Source organism: Pieris napi, chromosome 3 (assembly GCF_905475465.1).
Source record: "Pieris napi chromosome 3, ilPieNapi1.2, whole genome shotgun sequence".
Lineage (NCBI taxonomy): Eukaryota > Metazoa > Arthropoda > Insecta > Lepidoptera > Pieridae > Pieris > Pieris napi.
The window spans coordinates 13,513,003-13,534,975 of NC_062236.1; the positions used below are offsets into that span (position 1 = coordinate 13,513,003).

The 21,973-nt window shown below is 47.6% G+C and overlaps 1 protein-coding gene across 1 annotated transcript in view; it reads right to left on the bottom strand.

The window, feature by feature from the left end:
* The window catches only part of LOC125063439 (E3 ubiquitin-protein ligase UBR4), a 37,461-nt gene extending 15,749 nt beyond the window's left edge, over window positions 1–21,712 (bottom strand). Inside the window, exons 1-46 of the mRNA XM_047669868.1 lie at window positions 21,552–21,712; window positions 21,207–21,304; window positions 20,926–21,062; window positions 20,514–20,634; window positions 20,127–20,389; window positions 19,750–20,049; window positions 19,493–19,615; window positions 19,270–19,412; window positions 18,995–19,199; window positions 18,568–18,715; window positions 18,326–18,486; window positions 18,076–18,241; window positions 17,828–18,000; window positions 17,600–17,753; window positions 17,416–17,519; window positions 17,207–17,350; window positions 16,923–17,135; window positions 16,660–16,847; window positions 16,406–16,586; window positions 16,230–16,335; window positions 15,998–16,148; window positions 15,755–15,932; window positions 15,468–15,677; window positions 15,081–15,397; window positions 11,202–11,341; window positions 10,945–11,125; window positions 10,804–10,868; window positions 10,580–10,730; window positions 10,349–10,510; window positions 10,113–10,264; window positions 9,927–10,033; window positions 9,634–9,848; window positions 8,596–8,966; window positions 8,353–8,517; window positions 8,087–8,281; window positions 7,834–8,018; window positions 7,583–7,744; window positions 7,380–7,512; window positions 7,103–7,299; window positions 6,794–7,036; window positions 6,575–6,722; window positions 6,365–6,498; window positions 6,132–6,287; window positions 5,979–6,065; window positions 5,667–5,909; window positions 5,420–5,600 (exon numbers count right to left, since the gene is read on the bottom strand). Coding sequence (XP_047525824.1) covers window positions 5,420–5,600; window positions 5,667–5,909; window positions 5,979–6,065; window positions 6,132–6,287; window positions 6,365–6,498; window positions 6,575–6,722; window positions 6,794–7,036; window positions 7,103–7,299; window positions 7,380–7,512; window positions 7,583–7,744; window positions 7,834–8,018; window positions 8,087–8,281; window positions 8,353–8,517; window positions 8,596–8,966; window positions 9,634–9,848; window positions 9,927–10,033; window positions 10,113–10,264; window positions 10,349–10,510; window positions 10,580–10,730; window positions 10,804–10,868; window positions 10,945–11,125; window positions 11,202–11,341; window positions 15,081–15,397; window positions 15,468–15,677; window positions 15,755–15,932; window positions 15,998–16,148; window positions 16,230–16,335; window positions 16,406–16,586; window positions 16,660–16,847; window positions 16,923–17,135; window positions 17,207–17,350; window positions 17,416–17,519; window positions 17,600–17,753; window positions 17,828–18,000; window positions 18,076–18,241; window positions 18,326–18,486; window positions 18,568–18,715; window positions 18,995–19,199; window positions 19,270–19,412; window positions 19,493–19,615; window positions 19,750–20,049; window positions 20,127–20,389; window positions 20,514–20,634; window positions 20,926–21,062; window positions 21,207–21,304; window positions 21,552–21,706 — 7,912 coding nt within the window. The 5' untranslated portion in view covers window positions 21,707–21,712. The remainder of the gene's footprint in view (window positions 1–5,419; window positions 5,601–5,666; window positions 5,910–5,978; window positions 6,066–6,131; window positions 6,288–6,364; window positions 6,499–6,574; window positions 6,723–6,793; window positions 7,037–7,102; window positions 7,300–7,379; window positions 7,513–7,582; window positions 7,745–7,833; window positions 8,019–8,086; window positions 8,282–8,352; window positions 8,518–8,595; window positions 8,967–9,633; window positions 9,849–9,926; window positions 10,034–10,112; window positions 10,265–10,348; window positions 10,511–10,579; window positions 10,731–10,803; window positions 10,869–10,944; window positions 11,126–11,201; window positions 11,342–15,080; window positions 15,398–15,467; window positions 15,678–15,754; window positions 15,933–15,997; window positions 16,149–16,229; window positions 16,336–16,405; window positions 16,587–16,659; window positions 16,848–16,922; window positions 17,136–17,206; window positions 17,351–17,415; window positions 17,520–17,599; window positions 17,754–17,827; window positions 18,001–18,075; window positions 18,242–18,325; window positions 18,487–18,567; window positions 18,716–18,994; window positions 19,200–19,269; window positions 19,413–19,492; window positions 19,616–19,749; window positions 20,050–20,126; window positions 20,390–20,513; window positions 20,635–20,925; window positions 21,063–21,206; window positions 21,305–21,551) is intronic.
* Between the last annotated feature and the right edge of the window lie 261 nt (window positions 21,713–21,973).

Sequence of the window (21,973 nt, forward strand, 5' to 3'; positions counted from 1 at the left end):
AAAAAGAAATTGAAAACAAAATTAAGACTTTAGATATTTGTAAAGGTTGTGGTCCAGATGGCATTCCCCCAGTTTTTATTAAAAGTTGTTTATCTTCTTTAACGTTACCATTGTAAAGTTAGTTTTAAGAACAATAAGTATATTATTGTATGTGGTGACTTCAATATAAATTTATTAGAAAATACCTCCATTAGTAAAAAAATTATATCTGTTATTAAAATCTTACAATCTTGTTAACTTGTTTCTTGAGCCCACTAGAATTACAAGCTCCACTGCTACGTGTATAGATAATGTATTTACAGATGCAGAGGCAATGCAAACCTCAATTACAACTGATCTTAGCTCGGATCATTGTGGACAGTTAGTGACGCTAAAATGTAAAGTGGTGAAACAAGTAAATAAGAGCAGTGTGTTTGTTCCAGTAAATAAAAAGCGAATGGTGAGATTTAGACATAATATAGGTAAACACCTACCTTTATTACCGGTAGGTACTACCGTTGATACACAATACAACAATCTAAGTGATTGTATTAATAAAGAGTTCAACACCATCTTTACCCCAAAGAAAGTCTCTCATTCGCAGTGTAAAACGTTTAGTGATGGAATTTATAAAAGTAGACAACGGTTGTATGACCTTTACGCTGAAAAGTCATACAATCATAATGAAGAATTTATTCTTTATGTTCGAAATTATTTAAGAAAGTTTGTTACGCGGCCAAGTCCTTAAATATCAAAAACAAGATTAAAAATAGTACCAATAAAACTAAAATGACTTGGAAGATAATTGATAGTGAAACTGGAAGAGTCAGGGATCGCAATCAAGACATCGAACTATGTGTCGATAACACTAAAATCAAATCTAATGAAGAGATAGCGATTGTTTTTGATAAGTACTTTTCTGACATTCCAATTTCGACTACTAAGTCTCTTCAATCATCTCCCGCCCTCGCTGAATCGCTGATCAAAGATAATGTAAACGAGTGCAAGGTCAGTTTTACATTCCGACGCATTGGTGCCGACGATATAGTTAGGATATTTAGAACAATAGACATTAAGAGCACTACCGATCTTTGGGGTATTTCTGTAAAAATAATTAGTAGCATAATTGATGTAATTGCTCCCCATCTAGCTATAATTTTCAACAATTGTATTAAAAGTGGCGAGTTTCCCGATCTAATGAAACATAGTAAAGTTATTCTTTTATTTAAAGCAGGTAGTATGTCCGACCCCAGTAACTTTAGACCAATTTCCGTACTACATATTTGTAGTAAAATATAAAAAAAAAGTAAAATTATATTAAATCAACTAGTAAGTCATTTTAACGTAAACAAATTATTACATAATAATCAGTTCGGTTTTACCAAGGGTCGCTCGACAGCCGATGCCGGTGTTGAGTTATATAGATATATAGTGAATCTTCTGACTTCCTATTTACACGGAAGAACTCAGAAGGTTGAAGTGAATGGTAAGAGGTCCTCTGGGTCAGAAGTAGATATGGGGGTACCACAGGGCTCAATTCTTGGCCCTTTCCTCTTTCTTGTTTATATAAATGATCTACCTTTCATGGTAGAAAGAAAACATCAGATAGTTTTGTTTGCTGATGACACGTCCTTGATTTTTAAAATCAAACGACAAATAACAAATTTTGACGATGTAAACAATGCTCTATCTTCGATTGTCCATTGGTTTAGTATGAATAACCTTCTACTTAATGCAAAAAAGACAAAATGCATTAAATTTTGTGTAAAAAATGCAAGGGTTATGGAATTATAAACGATGAGGAATTGAATCTGGATGATACAACTGTATTTCTCGGAATCACCATGGATTCAAAACGTTAGTGGTCCCCTCATATTAACGGATTGGCGAAGAGACTTAGTTCTGCAGCCTACGCGGTTAAAAAAATTCGCTCACTAACCGATGTCGATACAGCTAGACTTGTTTATTTTAGTTACTTTCATAGCTTAATGACTTATGGCTTATTATTATGGGGTCATGCTGCTGATGTCGAAACTATTTTCATCCTGCAGAAGATGGCTATTCGTGCAATCTATAATTTAAAATGTAGGGAATCTCTTAGAGATAAATTCAAGGAAATTAATATACTTACCTTTCCCTCGCAATATATTTATGAAAATATTATGTATGTATACAAAAATAGTGATAAGTTTACTAGAATAGAACATACGCACAATGTTAATACGACTAAAATAATAATTAAATTTGACGACTCATTGGTCTAGTGGTTAGTACCCCTGACTGCGAATCCATGGGTCCCGGGTTCGATCCCCGGCTGAGGCGAACATCGATGTGATGAGCATTTGGTGTTGTTCTTAGGTCTTGGGTGTTTAAATATGTATTTATATGTATATCTATCTATAATATGTATGTATATCCGTTGCCTAGTACCCATAACACAAGCTTCACCAGCTTAGCGTGGGACTAGGTCAATAGGTGTGAATTGTCTTTAAAAAAAAAAAAATCATATACATAGATTCCCTATATGAGATACATACATAATGCATATCTATATATATAAAAGAAAGTCGTGTTTGTTATAACACTTATAACTCGAGAACGGCTGGACCGATTGCCATGGTTTTGGATTTGTTGGATTTGTTTCCGTCCCGAATAGCAGAATAAGCAATAAAATATCGGATAAGTTATCGAATAACAATAAATAAATTAATTAATTTTACGAATGCAAAAACCATATGGTGCCATCTGTTGACAAAACTACGCATCATTTTACGTCGAATTCGTGTCAGTTCAAGAAATTCCGATCTTGAGGTGAATCAGGAGACGCATAACCATGCTTTGATCCTGAACAAAAGATGTTGGATATCAGAAAGTGCTTAACATGCAGTATCGCCATATTGACGCTAGAGAGAAGATGCCTAATGTGTAAAACTGCCATTCTTCTTCCGCAATGGCAAGCAATAAAACATTTCTGTACTTGCAAAAAAGTTGTATTAATGTAATACTTAACATTAATGAAATCCTAAAATAAGTTAAATTAAAGAAACAACGATATTATAAGGTTGTAGGGCGGAACGAAGTTAGCCAGGTCAGCTAGTTGCGTATAAAGGAAAATTGTAAAGAAGCTGGCAATAGTGTGTCATTTAACGTTCTTTGTCTACAGGTATCTATTCAAATGGAGTTGGTGACTTTCATTCGAATTGAATATGACCTACATAATATCGATCGTTCTATTCTTTATTTTATTTTTCTTTTCTTTTCTAATACACGGAACAAACGCAGGCTGCAATTTCCCCGTATCAGACTATCTAAAGTCAGTTATTCTTTTTTGGGGAAAGAGATACTCTTCTTTAATAAAATCCCAGAGGCTCTTTTATCTCTGCCTTTCAATAAATTTAAGAAATGTATTAAAGAAAAGCTGTGTAAAAAGGCTTACTATAAAGTCAACGATTAATTATCTAGTTGATAAAAGGGCCTGGGACTAGTGCTAGACAGGCTACCTCTAATTTTTTATTTTTTTTATTACAGTAATTTATACTATACAATCTGACCAGTGTGATAATAGTGATAGCAACTTAAGAACCTAGAGGTAGAAACAGACTCACCAATAATCTAAAGGAACAAATAAACTTGAATTATTATTTGCTGACAACAGAAATAATTTTCTTAGATATCACTAAAAAAGTGATGATCCTTCGAGCCGAATCTTGTGTCTTCTGAGCAACATCGAAGGAACAATAGACGATGCATTCCATTGCGATTAGAAACTACTTCGTGCAACTTTTAGATTTACCTTTGGAATAGGTCAAATATAACGTGCAAGTGACTTTGTACGCAATTTAGCCCGTTTGCAATATACACAAAAGAAATGATTTCTGGTGTCGTTGGCCAAATACTGGACCAATCTTCAACAACGACAAAAGTGGTTAAAAGAGTCGAAGAAATTAAAATGGGTTTTGTGTTAGTCGTCACTAGGTATTAGCTGCTAATCATGCATATGTTTCATCTATACTTAGATATGGAATTATAATTTGGAGAAATTCAGTCGAAGTAAATAGGGTATTTAAGGCTCAAAAGAAATGTATTAGAGCAATTTGTGGAGCAAACTGTCTCGATAGTTGCGTACCTTTATTTAAGAAGCTCAAAATTTTATCTCTTCCATGTATTTATATTTTAGAAATTGAATGAATTAAGTCGAATGTAGAAGTCGAAGTGAGAAGTAGACGTGGGGAGAAATTGGCTGTGCCGAAAATCAATCTGGAAGTGTTTAGGAAAAACACCTTTTGTGTGGCAATTAAGGTTTACAATAAATTACCAAAAGAATTAAAAGAAAAGCTTTAAAAAGCGACTTGGTGTATTAGTTTTGGAAAAAAATGTACTATCTAATAAATTATTATTTGCGTGAGACAGTGTAGTTGATATAAATTTAATAAAGTATGTTATATGTTCGATACAAATAATATAAGAATTGACTTTGACTTATAATGTAAAATTCCGCGACATTTGTTTGGCAGAATATGCGAACTTACACATTACCACCTTACACATTTCTGTACCATATTCTGGCAATTTAATACATTATTATTATTATTATAAAACAACAAATTTTACCACCTGGAGAATAGAGCCTTGGACGAACTACTGAAAAACATCCAGGACCAGATGGTGTAATTCGAGTTTGTACCGTTAAAAACGGAAATAATGTTGTAAAATAATCTGTATCTAATATTTGTTATTTTATCTCCTGATTAATGACTGTTAATGCATGAATGAATTGAATATCTTAGATTAAATCATAACATTTTTCTATTCTCTATAGTCTTGATTTTGAATAATTTGGTTGAAATAATAATAAATCATTTATTTGATAGAAAGTGGTACATTTACATTGATCAATTATAAAAATCCGCACATTTATAAAACGTAGAGCAAGAATAGTTGAAGTTTATAAGTGATGGCATGTAATCTTTTGAAAGGGCATTATAGGTTTAATTGTTAGCAAAAAGCGACCTTATCGCCCTAACAACAAATTATTATCAACTATTAGGTTAAAACCGAATGTGTGCGTGAAACCGACAACGCTTTATGCTCAGAGACGAAATCGAGTGGCAAGTCGAGAAAAATTTTTGACGATGGAAGCTGTAAAAACAGACTCGGAAAAAATGGTCAACGTGCTATCAAACTTGGAACGGCATTTCTAAAATGAAAAATACCATTAATATCTCCTCCAATAATAGAAGATGCGTCCGGACATGCCATAAGATATACCGTAGGAATCCCTTATTTGTAGGACCATAGAAGGTCACAGAAATGGACGATCCAAATGTCATCAATGGTGCTGAATTCGAACGACCTGGACGTACGTTCATGTGTACGATCTTCGTTTGATATAGTCATTTAATGGAAAAATAAAGAAGTACATTATAAAGGAAGAACTCACCGTCGGCGGGCTTCTCGGGCGTCGGCGCCGTGAATCGAACCAAGTTGTGCGGACGCGCGACGGCCACCGAGCGAGCGAGGAGCACGAGGCGGAAGTAGGCCTCGGGGTCCACGTTGCGAGCGTCCGTCGCGTCGCGCAGCTCTCGCAGGGAGGCGCATACGTACCGCAGCACGGCCCGGTCCTGAAGCGATTACGACGTCAGTCACGGAACGAACCGTCGGAGGCGAACTCGGCCGCTCGCACCCACCTTGCGCTGATGATAGTCGCCCTGGTAGACGGCGCGCAGGAGGCCCTGGGCCCTCGCGTGCAGCGGCGGCGAGGCGGGCACGCACAGCAGGCTCTCGGCGGCGTCCGCGGCCGCGTCCGCTCCCGCCGAGACGCCCGAGCGGACGGCCGCGCCGGCGCTCAGCTCCAGCGCCTCGAGCGCCGAGCACGCCAGACGCTCCACGGCGCCGGGCCCGTCGGCGGCGCCCGCCGCGCCCTCGGGTTCCTGCGCGAACGCGGCCGGTGAGCGAACGTGACGCGAGACGCGCGAACCTACCGTCGACGGGTCGCGCACCTGAGCCACTCTGCCGGAAGACGGACAGGCGGCCGGGTCTTCGTTCTCCTCCGGCCAACCGAACTGCTCCTTGTTCTTTCCGTAGATCTGCAAAAGACTCTCGTTCGTTTATCGAGTTTCGATAGCCGCGATCGTCGAGCCGCGCGAGCCCACCTTCACGGAATCCACCATGGTGACGCCGTCGGGATCTTGCGAGGGACCGAAGACGACGCAGAGCTTCTTGTCGGATTGCAACGACTCTTCTCTCGAGAGAGGAATGTCGAACCATCGATTGCGAACCACCATAGTCGGGACCGCTCTGCCGTATATCTGGAACGGGACGAGGGACGGTGAGTCAGCGTCGGGCTCGAGCCTCGATCGTCACGAAGCGAACGGCCGACAATTACTTCGACGTAAGTCGGGGTCCTGGCGACGTCCTGGCTGCCGAGCAGGACTCGAATCCCGCACACGACCGTGTTGGGGTCGGAGTTCGTGATTTCCATTGTGAAACCGCTCATCTTGGTCGACACGACGTAGAGACCTGAAAAAGTCGTCCCTTTTAAAGAGTTCCTCTCTCGGAGAGGAGGAGAGGCCGAAGGAGCGCGACGGTGGCGTACCGGTGGTGTTCAGCCGATGCTTGATCTGCGCCGTGTTGTACACCTGCAGGAGGTCGTTGCCGCCGAACTCGGCGTCCCTCATCTCGTGGCAGTGCTCGAAGAAGTCTATCGGGAACTGGGGAGCGCCGTCGCTCGTCTTCGGCGTCGGCTGTCGGGAAACGCGACGACGTTAGGGCGAGGCGGGTCTCACGGGGCGCGGCGAAGACGCCGGCGGCGTACCTGATGCTGCTTCCGGGGAGCGGTGTGCGCGTGCGAGGGCTTGGCGGGGCGGGCGCGCCTGCGCGGCGCGTGCACGGGCTGCACGGCGCCGGAGAGCCAGAAGCCCGTCCGGGCGGGATCGGCGGCGTACATGCGCAGGCTGCCGTCCTCGCACAGCAGGATCAGCGTGCTCTTCTGCTCGCCGGCGCCGCACCAGTGCCGCACGGCCACCATGTCGGTGATCTTCGCCTTGGCCGGCACCACCTGGGGAGACGGACGATCGTTGCGAGTTTCGCTCTGACGACGGAGACCGCCGAGTCGGTGTCGAACCTTGATCTCTTGCACGTGAATTCCGGCCGGCGTGAGCATGAGCACGACGGGGTTGTTGGAGGCCTGCATCAGGGCCGTGAGCAGGCCCGGGTGTCCGGGCACTTCGGCCCACTGCAGCAGAGACTGGGCGCCGCCCTTGCCGCGCCCGCCCTCCTTGGGGCCCCCCCCTCCGCCGTACACCGTGATCATGGCGGTGCCTGGACGTGGAGACAAAGAAGGTTTTAATTATGAATTTTCGACTCCCAAGCTTCCCTCTTTCAGTATAAAGCGTACACACCTTTGACGCTGTCTTCGACCGAATTGAGCGGGGCGAGAAAGCTCTTTCCCTGCGCGTACGAGAAGAAGAGCATCTTCAGAGTGTGCGAGTAGTAGATCGAAACTCCACCTCCGCCCACCAACCCCGCGACGTCCTACACAAATAAAGCCCCAATTAATTCCGCCCGGCGACGCGCCTCTTCTTCCGCCGCGTCCTCCGCATACCTGTATCTCCGGGTGCAACACTTCCAAGGTGTTGGTGACGTAGAAGGTGCCGAGCGTCGCCCGAGACTCCTCGCTCAGCGGCTGCCAGTAGATGTGACCCGCCGAGCTCATGCAGAGCATGTTCATCACTCCCTCTTGGTTCACGAACGTCACGTCGCGGACCTGACGAGGAAGACATCGGAGCGATTACGGTAAAACATTCCCGCCGTGCCGCGCCTCGTGGAAGAGAAGTGGAATCGGCGGTGCCTCACCTTTCCGCTGGGCACGAGGAAGTAATGCGAGGGACTGTCGAGGTCCTTGCTGAGATCGAATATCTTGACGAAGTTCGACGTGACGAGCGCGAGCTGCGTCTGCGAGCCCGGCAGCCAGATGGCTTTAATTATGTAGTTGTTCGCCTCCAGGTCGGTCGTAAGCACCAGATGATCCACCACGGCTCCTGTGTCGGAGAGAAGCGTGATTATCGCGTTATCGCTTCCGGTCGAGCGGAACGGGAGAAGCGCTCACCGCCAGAGTTGAAGGTGAGCACGTGGCACTCCTTGAGGCCGCACACGGCCAGGAGGTCCTCGTTGGCCGCGTTCCCGCTCAGACTGAGCACGGTGAACGGGATCGGGGCCGAAGACAGCCGAGTCAGGGTCAGCCTGTGCTTCGACGAGTCCGCTTGCTTCAGGAGGGCCGACAGCTGGAGCACCGTTATTTTGCCTGCGCGGATCGAAGACTTTTATCGAAAGAGCTCTTCGCCAGAACGCCCCGAAAGGTTCGAGAATCGTCACCTTTCTCGTGCGAGACGGCGAGGTGTTGCCTCCGGCCCTGCGGCGAAGCCAAGCAGCACATGGCCACGCGGCGCAGCTTGTGCGCCGATATCAGCTGTCTGATGGTCTGACCGTTCTCTCCCGTGTACGACATTCGCACGTTTTCGAAGGCGCCTTCTTGAGAACCTGTCGGATAGAGCAACCTTCACGCTGACCGTTCTCGGAGATCGTCGATCGCGAAAGAATAGTTGAGCGGAGTCGTACCTAGGGTGGGCAGCATGAGCGAGTCCGTGTGCGAGAACTTCTTTTCGCCCAGGTGGAGTTGCGCCAGCGCCCTCTGCGCTCGACCGTGCGCTCCGACCGCGGCCGTCCGCTCACACGCGGCGCGCACGGGGCCCGCCAGCGCGCACAGCAGCGTGCGCACGCGTTCGAGGCACCACTCCCACTTTCCGTAGCTCGCCAGGAAACTTCGGCAACCCTGAATGTTGTGAGCCAGCACGGGCCTCCTGGGCGGGGCCAGCAAAGCGGCGGGCGTGGGGCTGGAGGGTCGACGGCGCAGGGACGGCGCCGGGGGCGCCTCCTCGGCGGGGCGACCGCCGCCCGAAGACTTCTCGCGCTTCACCAGGGCTTGGCAGCTGGGGCGCAAAAGGCGAGGGTCATTCCGGTGTTACCAACTCGAATTTTATCGAGTAGGTAGATACAATTTCAAAAATGGTAGTTTCCAACCATCTTCAATTCGAAAAGTAGGTCCTACCCTAAGATGTGATACCTTTAATTCATTGTTTTTTTTCGTAAAAAAGTAATCACTAATAGTATTATAGTAAAAAAAATAATATTAACTAAAAAATTGACAATATTCATAAAACTAAAATGCTTAATCCAACCTGCATATTCTGGTTCTTTTTCCCAGAATTTTGAATATTTTTGATCATAATGAATTTTCCTCAATTTTCGTAGAGGAGAATTTTCTTCATTTTCACTTTCATTACTAATCATTTTATTTTTTAATGTTTAGATAGACCAATAGAACTAAAAAACTTTATTTAATAATAATTTACAAATTAAGTTCATGAGAATCTTGAAGTTAGTCATTAGTCGAAACTCGCAATAATAAATAAGCCGAGGTTTCTTATTGGCTGATGTATATAGATATATTTCAACTTTCAAGAACGCAAAAGCGCGCTGTTTTGTGTGCATATAAGAAAATTAAAATTTGATAAGCAAAAGATTGGTAGAGTTGGTAACACAGGGTCATTCGAACGACGAGCTCGAAGTCGAGCTCAAACCGGGATCGATACGGACCTGAAGTCCGGCTTGGCTCCGCAGTCGCAGAAGAAGTTGCCGAACTTGGCGTAGGAGATGTCGTGACCGCGGTGGCACACCCTCGCGCAGACCGTGCACACTCCGACGCCGTCCACCATCTTGCACGTGTGGCAGTGGTACCAGTGCTGGTTCATGAACTCGCGTTGCGTTACGGTGAAGGTGCACAGCTTGTTGGTGAGCACCGCGTCCTCGTCCTGGCGAAAGTTAAAGGGCGATAAGGAAGACTCGGGAGTCGGCGACGGGAGCCCTCCCCTTCCCTTCGGTGCACTCACGGAATCGTCGGCGCTCGTGTCGTCGTCGTCTTGTTGTTCGTCGGCGTAGTCCAAGTCGAAGCCGAGGTCGGAAGGAGACTCCCAGGTCGGGCTGACCGATCGCCACGCTGGAAGACACGTTTAGATGTATCGCAGCTCTCGTTGTCCGGAGACGTATTCGCGTGAGCGTCGACGACGCGATCTTACCGTGCGAGGGCGGAGCGCCGATAGCGTGCAAGGCGTCGCCCAAGTACGACAGCAGCGTACACGCGGACTCTATCTGCGGCGACGTCTTCTCGTTGTCGATCGTGCCCTCCTCTAACTTCTCCAGCACCTCGGGGCTGCAGAGACTCTCGACGCTGAAGAATGTATCGTAACGATTTTTAGATCAGATCACCGTCGAGATAATAATGGACCTGACGAAGAGCGGATAGAGGCGTTACCGGGAGGACAGCCACGCCAGCGCGGCCGGGAAGAGAAGCTCGTGCAGCGTGCCCGAGTGCGAGTCCGCGAGGCGGCACATCTCTCGAAGCAGCGGAGGAGGACAGCCTTCGCCGCTCACTTCGATCAGAGTCCCCAGCATCCGCTCGCTCGCCTCCTCTTCGCTGGAAGAGCCGAACGCCATTAGAACGAGCGAGCGTCCATCTCTCGAGCCGAAGCCCCGCGGTACTCACCAGTGCAGGACGACGTGCTTGCAGAGCGCCGTGAGAAGGGCGGCGTGGGTGCCCTCGCCCACGGGCGAACTCGCCTCGGCGCGGGTCGCCCCCGCGCCCGTCCCGGGGGCCCCCGCGCTGTCCTTGCTGCAGTCCGACCAGCTGCACGTCTCTGCGAACCGACGTCGTATCCGTGAGCGACGAGAGCGATGACGGGTGCGTATTCGAAAAGGAGGCCGGCTCACCTGAATTTCCAGATTGTTGGGCGTTCGTCTCCGATTGAGCCCCCGGAGCCGGAGTCGCCGCGACACTGAAAACACAATGCCTCCGTATTAAAAGGGAAGCCGGCCCGAAGAATCGGCTCGAACGCGTGAACGGGGACGCACGGATTCTCGAAGACGGGCAGGTCCGGGCGCGGGGCGGCGTCGCCGTCGGTGCGGAAGAGCACGCAGCGGATGGCGTTGCGCAGGGCGAGCGAGGCGGGGTGGCCGTCGGGGGCCGAGCCCGTCGGAGTCGGGAGTTCCGTCCCCGCGGGACTGCCGTCGGCCGTGCCGACCGTCGCGAGGGCTGTGACAGCGAGATTCGGGTGAATGAGAGAAACGTCGGACCTTCCCGAAGCGGGGCCGCTCGAAGGAACACTCACTCGGTGCGTAAATGCAGATGTGGCCGAGGAGGTCCAGCAGGCTCCGTCGGTCGGCGACGCCGATGAACTTGCACACCCCGACGCACAGGCTTCGGCTCACGTCTTCCGATTCGCAGCCCGCGAATATCTTGATGAACAGCCTGAAAACCACAAAATTACTTATTTTAATAAAAACTTCTGTTTTTGTGTTTCTTGTAGTCCATTTTTACATATTAACTAAGATGATTTGTATAGAGCCTTCAGTTCGTGTCTTCTACATAAGTCTTCTTGTACGCTCCTTCAGTATGTTGCAGTCTTTTTTTGTATGGATGGATTTATGTACGTCCTGCAGACTTAATGTAATAGAACTTGTTATGTTATCATAGTACATTTGCCTTGTTTCATTCAGGTCAGGAGATAAACAAGTTTTGAGATTTTCCTGGTATATTTTAATTTTTTCTTCATCATTGAGTATGCTTCTTGGGTTATACCTGTAGTTTCGTCTACTTTTTATGGTTTTTTAAATTGATATTTGAGCTCCGAGTGGCCTGTGGTCTGATTTAAAGTTTATATTTATATTGACCAGCCATAGAGCGCCATGTCCATCTTCTTTTGGGTTTTTTCTTATGTAAGGTGTTTATAATAGCTAGTTTATTTTCCATCGCAAAGTCTATAAGTTTTTGCCCTCTATCGTTTCTTACTCCGTATCCGTAGTTTCTCATTATTGTGTTCGTCCATTTGTGGCTCTCCTATTTTGGCGTTAAGATCTCCCATTAGGATACATTCTTCGTGTGCCGTGCCATTTGTTTGTTATGAATTTGTCCAGTAAAGCAGAGAAGGAATTTTTCATATTCATCTATTGTATTTTCAAGGCGTCGGACTTCCGAAATACCCATTATATCGTATTTTATACCTTCTAGCGTTTTCTCTATCTCTAATATCTTTCGTATGATGAAAGCGTTCCAACGTTGTAGGTTATTATACCTTATTCATTGCTTGTTTTGTGTGGTATAATGATGATGTCCTTGGATGGTTTTGGTGACAATCTTTCGCGATGACCAACCGTCTCGAAAGATGTGTTTCTTGTGATTTGGTAGGTTCTTTTTCTATTTTTGTTACTTTGTTGTTATTAATAAAGATTTCGGTAGTTAGTTTTTAGATTTACTCTCTTAATAAAGCCGAGAATATTATGGTTATTTCTCCTTCTTTTAGTCGGCGCTGGAGATATCTTTAGATCTTTAGGAGGCGACTCAGTGTAATTTCTTTTCCTTTCTCCTCCGCCGAAGTCCTTTACGATAAGATTATCTACCCTAAGTAATGCAATCTTCTATTAATTTCGGTAAAAGTGGCTTTCTTTTTTCTAAAGTTTCTTATCTTATTCTTAATTATCTCATTTCTTTTCCAGCTTGTAACAAGTGAGACAAGAACAGGTCTTGCTCTGGGTCCATTACGTTGTTCTTTTCCAATTCTGAAAACTAAGTTAATTTCGTGGCTTTCTATTGTAACTCCGTTTTCTTCTAGATATTTAACTTTGTATTCTAACTTCTCTACTTGAGTTTTCAGCAAACTGTTTTCGTATGCAACTATCTCCAATTTTTCCTCCAGCATTTCGGTGATACTTATGGTTACTGCTATTTTAATATTTTTTTATTTTATTTTAAAAGGCACACTAACGAAACACATACAAACACTTACAGAGAACACATAACATAGAAAACAAGATACATGCATGTGCATCAATAACAAGTGTGCACAACATTTAAAGGGAAACATTACAATGATGAAGAAAAAATAACTTAAACATTAAAAGTAAAAAAAAAAACTACTAGATTAAAAAAAAAAAACATGCAATTTACAATTATATATATAAAAAAAACCAATAATTTTCTACTTTGCAATATAGTCCAGTCAAATTATGGCTAAAAACGGGTTAAATAAACATGAGCGAACACAGTTTGGGGATTTTGAGGATCGATAGGGGGGTGTATTCTGAGCATAAATTCCAATTTGAGGGGTTGTACCGAGGTCAGCTCAAGGTCATTTCGATGGAAACGCGTTTAATTCGATATCTCGAGAATGGTTAGTGTTAGGCGAAAAATTGTAGAGACCTTTTCTTTTCCTAACTAAATTTACTAACTTTTTTATTTGAAACTTTTTTTTATAACATTAATATTTTTCAAGTTATTACTCCCGCAAGGCAGAAATTTTACTTTTTTTTCAAATTTTCGTCGTTTTCTCCCCAACCATTCAATTTTATTAAATTTTACTGATCAGCGAAGTGTAGATCTTTTAATTATGAACAATTTTGTTCTTAAACTTTTTTCCGTAATGCCAATACCTTCGGAGTTATAGATTACTTTACCGAGCGAAATCCGCGCCGCTGTCGCAATATAAAAAGGTCAATCGATTAAATTACATATTTAAAAATTAGGTATTTAATTTAGGTAAATTTGGGTAAGAAGTAAATTAAAAATTAAAACTGTTTCACACATTTATTGATAGAAAAATAGGTTATAAAATTCGGAATATTAAGCACCCGAGGTCGATGGAAGTGATTCGTGAATATTCGTGGTCCTGACGGTATCGGGGCATACGTCATCCTCATCCATTGCGTCAAGATCATCATCGTCGATAACGTTCGCGACATTCGAAGAATAGTTCTCTTGGCAATTGGTCCAAATCACTCAGCAAAAGAGGCCGGCCTTTCTGCATCCGCACGCTTTGCCGCATTTGGTTTTGCATTTGCACGCAATCGATCTCAGTAAATTATTAATCATAATATATGATTAATAATGATAATTAATCAGTAAATATTAGCCGATAGCGATGTCATTGAAACCAGCTCCGGATAATTTAGGACGACGTATGCCCCGATACCGTCAGGACCACGTATATTCACGAATCACTTCCATCGACCTCGGGTCCGAATTCCGAATTTTATAACCTATTTTTCTATCAATAAATGTGTGAAACAGTTTTAATTTTGAATTTACTTCTTACCCAAATTTACCTAAATTAAATACCTAATTTTTAAATATGTAATTTAATTGATTGACCTTTTTATATTGCGACAGTGGCGCGGATTTCGCTCGGTAAAGTAATCTATAACTCCGAAGGTATTGGCATTACGGAAAAAAGTTTAAGAACAAAATTGTTCATAATTAAAAGATCTACACTTCGATGATCAGTAAAATTTAATAAAATTGAATGGTTGGGGAGAAAACGACGAAAAATTGAAAAAAAAGTAAAATTTCTGCCTTGCGGGAGTAATAACTTGAAAAATATTAATGTTATAAAAAAAAGTTTCAAATAAAAAAGTTAGTAAATTTAGTTAGGAAAAGAAAAGGTCTCTACAATTTTTCGCCTAACACTAACCATTCTCGAGATATCGAATTAAACGCGTTTCCATCGAAATGACCTTGAGCTGACCTCGGTACAACCCCTCAAATTGGAATTTATGCTCAGAATACACCCCCCTATCGATCCTCAAAATCCCCAAACTGTGTTCGCTCATGTTTATTTATTTCGTAATTTGACTGGAGTAATAATCACTATTGGTCACGGATCAATAGTGATGACCATTTTGTTTGTCTTCTTGAGCTCTTATTGTTATTATTATTTTAATTAGGAATATTGTATAAAAACAATGGAGAAAAATAAAAGTATAATTTTAGGACTTAGTTGGATTGGAACCCCGACCTCGGAGTCACTCGTCGTTAGAGAACGTGGTTGAAAGTAATGTTCATATTACGTCTAGTCCGGTCATTTAAGCTATAATTAGGTAAGAATGTCGGAATTCGCAACTACGGGTACGCAACTAATAAATTTCATATTCATTATCAATAATGTAATCTGTCTGATTATCTGCATTTAATAGAGGTAAGAATGAAATGTTCTCACTTGACGACGCGATCGGTGAAAGGATTGCTGGTGTCGGGCGCCGACAGAAGGATCCTCCCGAGCACGAACTCGCCGTCTCCTTCGACGAACACGGCCTCGTAGGCGGCGCGACCGGCCGGACGATCCAGGATCTCCTCCCAATACCTCACGATGTGCACGAGCGTCCCCTCCGCGGAGGGGGCGTAGGCGCAGAGCGCGGGGTACGTGGTCCGCAGGATGTGCTCGTGGACGATCTCCTCCGCCTTGACGGCCTGGGGCACGATCGAGTGCAGAGTGGCCGTCAACGGCTCCGCCAGGAACTCGAGGCGTCCGTCGGTCTGCGCAAAGGACGACGGTCACGGAGAAGCTCGAACCTCGCGGAGCGCCTCGCGCGCTTCGGACACTCACCAGAGCGGGGACGATGAGCGCCAACGTCTTCCTCGTCAGCTCGAGGCTATCGGCGATCTCGGCCGCGCCGATCTCCAGGAGTCTGGCGGCCGAGCGAGCCAGCATCGCCAGAGATGGCCCGACGCCGTAGGCGGCCCTGTCGCTCATCAGCTCGCAGTGCGCGGACACCAGCTCGAGCACGGCGCCCTCGGACGGCGCGACCGTCGAAGCCTGCGAAGCGAAGGCGTCGGTGAAGCTCGGGCGAGGCCGGAGGGGGCGATCGCGTCGCGAGCGGAACGAGCGCTCACCGGGTCCGCCGAGCGGGAGTCGAGCAGCGCGGCGACGTCGCTCGGCAGCAGCGCCTTCAGCGCCGGCCCCAGGCGGGGCGGAGACGCGGCGCCCGCGCCGGACCCGACGCCGCACACGCTCAGCGCCACCTCCGTCGCCGGCCCCGCGGCCGCGCCCGCCTCCAGGCTCGCGCTCGACCTGAAAAGAGCACGAGTAGAGCCGGGTCCCCGCCCGGCGTCGGCGGGAAGCGGAACGCGGGTCACCTGCAACACGCGAGGACGGTCTCGAGCAGCCGCAGCAGGTGCGGCACGAAGGGGTGCGCCTCCGCCGCGGAGGACGCGTCCACCAGGCACACCCTGAGGCGCATCAACGCCGCGTCGCAAGAGATCACGTCGAGGAGAGCCGGGAGGCCGTCTACAATTGAAATTGAAACGAATCAAAACTCTACTATAAATATAATAGAGGGACGGATACGGAAAGTAGCAAAGGGCTCACCTCGGAGGTTCCGCTTCAGGTGCTCGATGGTCTCCGAGGCCAGCCAGGCCGAGTATTTGATGTTGTCGCACGACGAGCTCACTCCGGCCAGAAGATTTTCGGCGTACTGAAACAGGGACGTCGTCAAGGTCTCGGCCGGGCGCCCGAGGGCTGCGGGGCTTCGCGCGAGTCCTCACCTGCGTGTACATGCCCTGTTTGACGAGCGCGTCCTTGAGCCAGGGGTTGAACGCCTTCTTGGCGTCGGCGCGGGGAGCCCACACGAGGGCGTACAGCGGCAGAGGCGAGGGCAGGTCGGCCGCCGTCCCGGCCTGCAGCTTGTCCATGTGCGGAGTGGCCGGGGGCATGCTCGTCACGAGCCTGAAAAGTCCGCTCGTTGAGATCGAGAACCGCCCCCGGGAGTCGGAGAGAAGGAGGAACGAGGATCCCCCACCTCCAAGCGGTCTGGAAGCAGTAGTGCGCCGCGGCGCGAGCCGCCACCGCGGTGCGGTTGCTCCGACTGTCGCAGACGCAGGCGCAGTTGAGCAGGGCCAGGAGGGCGTCCACCAGCACCGGATACTTCAACTTGTGCGGAGTGCCGAGCACGAAGTTGCAGGCCAGCCCGTCGAACTTCGGATTCTCCTGCGAAACACGCGACGTCGTCACGACGCCTCCTCGGCAGGAGCGCGAGGAAGCGCGACGAGCGACGGGAGTCACCTGGTTGTTGACTTTGGTGTCGGTCAGCGCGTAGAACTTGGGTCGCATCGAGGTCTCGTCCTGCGACAGCCTGCGGTAGGTCTGCTCGACGAAGGGCACTTCGCAGTAAATGCGCGTCTTCTGGCCGGCGTCGGAGCCGGTTCCGACTTCGCCGAGAGAGGTCTCCGCCGAGGGCCGGGCCAGGCCCGTGGCCACCACGAGGTTCCACTCGATCTGTAAAAGTTTATTTTTAGAACCGACGCTCGCCTCCCTCGCCGAGAGGCGAAGACGAGTCTTCGACCGACCTGCTGCAGCAGCGTCTGCGGGGCGTCGTATAAATGTTTCATGAGGTACTCCAGAAGCAGCATCAGCCTGGTCGCGAGCGTCAGCCGGTGCGGAGCCAGGTCCGTCGCGCGCTGCCTGTCGTTTACGCCCAGCGTCTCCACCACCTGCGTCGAGACAGATTTGAGCGACGCGTGTCACGTGACCGCCGGGCCTCGTCTCGATCCGATACCTTGATGATGGCGTTGGCGGTGGAGAGCAGGACGGACTTCTTCTGCATCAGCGTCAACGAGTGAAACAGGTACACCATGAGCTGAGCGTGTTCGACGTTGAGATCTGTCGAAGAGAAAGAGAAATCTGTCAGGTTCCGCCCTCGACGGAAGTATCGTCCGCGCGGTCGCCGAACGGAGACGGACCTTCGTAGTCGTGGTCCTGCGAGGGCGGCTGCAAGGCGTACTCTTGCAGGGTATTGACGAGGTTGTGCCACATCACCAGGATACTGTTCTCTCTCTCCGAAGCCGGCTTGCTCAGCACCATGCCGCCGAGCAGCTTCACCACGCGCGGCCCCACCTGCGAGAGACCCGGTCCATCAGCGCGACGCTCGCGGTCACTCGGGAACGAGCGAGACAGCGAAGCGCACGTACCTGTAGAGGGACGGTGTTGGGTCGCTCCGCGGACGCGAGTTGCTGCTGCAGCGAAGGCCTCGAGGCGGCGAAGGCCGGGGAGCCGCTCAGCGTGTGGAGATATCGCACCAGCGCCGAACTGAACGCCGAGTAGAGCGCGCCCAGACGGGCGCCGAAACACGGCGAGATCGTTCCTAAAGAGAATAGACGTTTAGCAATCCCGGCGATCGAAGAGCGCGGAGATCGCCGACGTGCCGCAGAATAATAACCCGTGTCGGTCCTGGCGCTCTCCCTGTCCAGGTCTCGGGCCAGCGCGGCCAACAGGGCGTGGTGGGCCTCGTGCAGCCGGAGAGCGTAGCCGCCGAGGCGCTCGAAGCCGCCGCCGATTATCTCGTCGGTCAGGAGGGTGAACACGTCGGTCGCGAGCAATATGTACTGCAAGAGGACGAAGGTCAGACGGACGGGTCTCGAGCACGCGAGGGAAGAGAGGGAAGAGAGGGAAGAGAGGGAGGCACGTACCGAGTAAGGTTCAGCCTTGTCGGGCACGATGCCCCGCTCGGTCGCGTCGGGCGCCGCGTCGGCGACTTCGGCGGCGCCGAGGCGGGTCAGGCCGTCGTCTTCGGCGTCGGGCGCCACCAGCGTCGACTCGAACCAGAGCCCGAACAGAGGTTCGCTGTCTTCTGAAACGCATTCGTCGGATAAAATTCCTTTTCTCGGGGACGAGTAAGAAACGTTCCGATCCAATCCGTGGTCTCACGCACCGTCGTCGGTCTCGGAGTCCTCCGAGCACAGCCGCATGTCCCGGAAGAAGGCGGCGCCCTCGGCTTCGGCGTCCCGGTCCTTCGGCACCACGGCGCGCTTGAGGTTCGTCGCCTTGCGGTAACACACTACGCCGAGGGTCACCAGCAACTGAATCAAGCCGTTCCCGCGTTACGCTATATTATGGGAAGAGTCGAAACCGGGTGACAATAGGGGACAAGCGGTGACAGTCTTCTCGAGAAAACGCAGCGTCTGGGTTCGAACCGATAGACGCGGCGGGAATCCAACGATGAGAGGGTGCGACGTCGAGCTTGCCAGGATTCCATGTGAGAGTTATTGCAATCAAACGTGGAATCCTGGCGGGCCCGAGCGTCGCCCGAGGCTCCGGAGCGCGCGACGGGGCGACGGGGAGGCCGGGGCGGAGCTCACCTGGTGCAGAGGAGCGGCGAGGGCCAGCCTCAGCTCCCTCTGGTGCGCCGAGTGGTGAGTCGAGATGTGGAGCGAGGCCGGGGTGTTCGCGGCGCCGTCCGAGCCCGAGCTCAGCGCCTCGAGGCGGGCGTCGGCCAGCAGGGCGCCGAGCCACGACAGGCAGCGTCCGCCCAGCGCCACCCACACCACGCCCAGGCTCTGCTGCCTGCGGACGAGGAGACGTCGTCGGTGCGGAGAATCACTCGGAGGACACGAGATACGAAGGCGTTACGTACATTTTGGTCAAATTGTAGGGTCTGAGGGGTCCCGCTTTGGCGGGACTCTTGCCCGGCGGGACGGGACCCGGCGCGCCTCCCAGCGCGTGATGAAGGCCGCAGACGAGCACCCACGCCCCGATCATCGTGTGGTTTTGGTACACCTGCAAGTCGTGCCGCGTGAGACAGCCGAAACGAGGTGAGGTTCACCGACGAGTGAGAGAGAGACCAGAGAAGCTCTTACGTATCCTCCGGCGCGCGTGGACTGCTTGAAGATGTCTCCCACGGTGCTGTAGAGGTTGAGCGCGGTCTCCACGATCGTCGCCGTCTGCGCTTCGCTCTCTTCGTCCTTTTGGTGGAGGGTGGCCTGCAACCGTTCCGTCGAACGTTTCAATCGATCGGAAGCAAAATCAGCCTTATTCAATAAAACAAAACCCGACTTGGACCATTCGTAATTTAACTCAAAAGAATTTCTATAATAAACACAAATTCAAAATTGACCTGGGCGGTAGCGCAGAGCAGCCAAGCGGCGCTGACGTCGCTGAGGGTGACGATCCGCTCCGGACTGAAGGGCTCCAGGCAGGGCAGGGACAGCGCCAGGCGACACACCTCCACCTCGTTCACCAAGAAGTACAGCAGCGCGGCGTCCGAATGAAACGTCGGTGCCGAATCGGACTCCTTGGCGGTCTGCCAGCGGTTCAAGTATCGCTGCAGGCACGGCAGGGACGAACAGATGGCCAATATTGTGGATCCCGCTCGCAGCTCCATCAGAAGCGAAGCGCACGTGGATGCCACCCACTTCTGCCATGTGAGAAAATATAAAGTTATGTGATGTCACTCAAATTTGCATGAACCGGTTAAATCCAACTAAAATTTACCTTTATATCAATGGAAGACAGTTGAGCATTTCCATCCTTAGCACTCTCGATACTGTCTTTGCTCGACGGTGATGTGACTCCAATGGCAGACGGAACCGGAGGCAATACATTAGATACTTGACTGCGAAGTGGCATGGTCAGCCGTTCTAGCAGTGCATCAGATCGTCTCTGGGCATTTGTTGGCGGTTGCTTCTCTGATGTAGACGTGTTTGATGTGAGAGATGTTATGGGACTTGATATTGAAGTCTTTGTTGTTTGATTTTCTGTTTAAAGTAATAACTTACTTTAAATACCACCTTAGACACTCATTTGAAATATCTGGGTATACCATTATTAATTATGGGTAAGGGTAATAAAAATAGTTACAATATTATTAAAAAATAATACCATTTGCGTTTCCATGAGGTGGTAGCTTAGCAGTCTTCAGAAGTGCCAGCAAAATAACAAGATCCGAAGGGAGATAACCGTTGCTGTCAATACCACATAAGGCCACAATTGGCAATAGCAGCTGAAAAAGACAAAGTAATATACAAAATTACAGTTTGTATTATGATGCAATATGACACTGTAATAGATCTGTATCTGAACTTCCTATAGGAAAATATACTGAATCCTCACTATATATCACAATCACATCTTGGGCTCATTAATCTTAAAGAAAAACTAAAAATTACACTTTGATACATAACATGATTGAAAAGGCTATCTCAACATTAACAGGGTTAAGAAAATTTCTGATAAAACTAAACTATTTTTACACACAGCCATACTTCAATATTAATAATAACATAATAAATACCTGCTTGACAGACACATTTGGGCTCAGCGTATTAGAAGTGTCGTCCTGGCTCTGTCCAGCTTCAGACAATTTCTTGAGGATTTGTTGAAGGATAATGCGAAAAGCATCTTGAGCTGTGCTTAACTGATCTGGAGGTACTGCATTTACAATATTGCAATTTAGTATTTCGAAATGGTCCTAATAAATTATTATTATACATGCACAGTTAGAAAAATCTAGAAAACGAATCCTTCATTCAACACATTAAAAATAAATTAAGAACATACATAATATATACTTACTGTTATTAGCATTAATGCTGATAAAATGAGCTGAGAGGCAAGCAAAACATGTGTAAAACAAGTCGTATGCTTCTTCATGCTTCTGAAATTCATTTTCACTGCAAAGAGAAATAATATTTAAATTATGTCGGTCGGTATAATTAAGGGAAACAAAAGAGTAATTTTAAAACGTAATACTATCAAAACATAATACTCGACTACAAGAATTTGTTTAATGTTAATATTACATATATTTTACAATAAAATCAAATAACAGCCGAGGTACAAGTAGATAAAATATAGATTTTTTTGTAGCGCTGAGCAACATCGGCATTAACATTCTACATAATATATACAAAAGTAAACCTTTTTATAATAGCTTGTATTATTTCCACTGCATCGTTTTTGTCGAAAAAGGGTCCATAAAGTGCTGTTAAAATAGGTTTCACATTGGTAGACCATTCTATTGATCCACCAGCGGCGGCCATTTTCGAGAATACTGTAAGAAACTGAGTAATCATTGGCTTTGACTTGTTCGATTTTGAAATTGAGCACAGAATACTAAGAGGTAATAACAATTACAACTAATAACCACAGTTAAAGTTTGATAGAGTATATAATCTGATCATTGATACAGATAAAAGTATATCATATAAAATTTAAATCTTAATAACATTTTATTTTTAATTTGATATAGTTGAATACAAATGCAAATATGCGATACCTATAAATGTCAAATTATATACTTATTTTATTTTTTTCTTTGGCAACCCAATATTAGTATGATA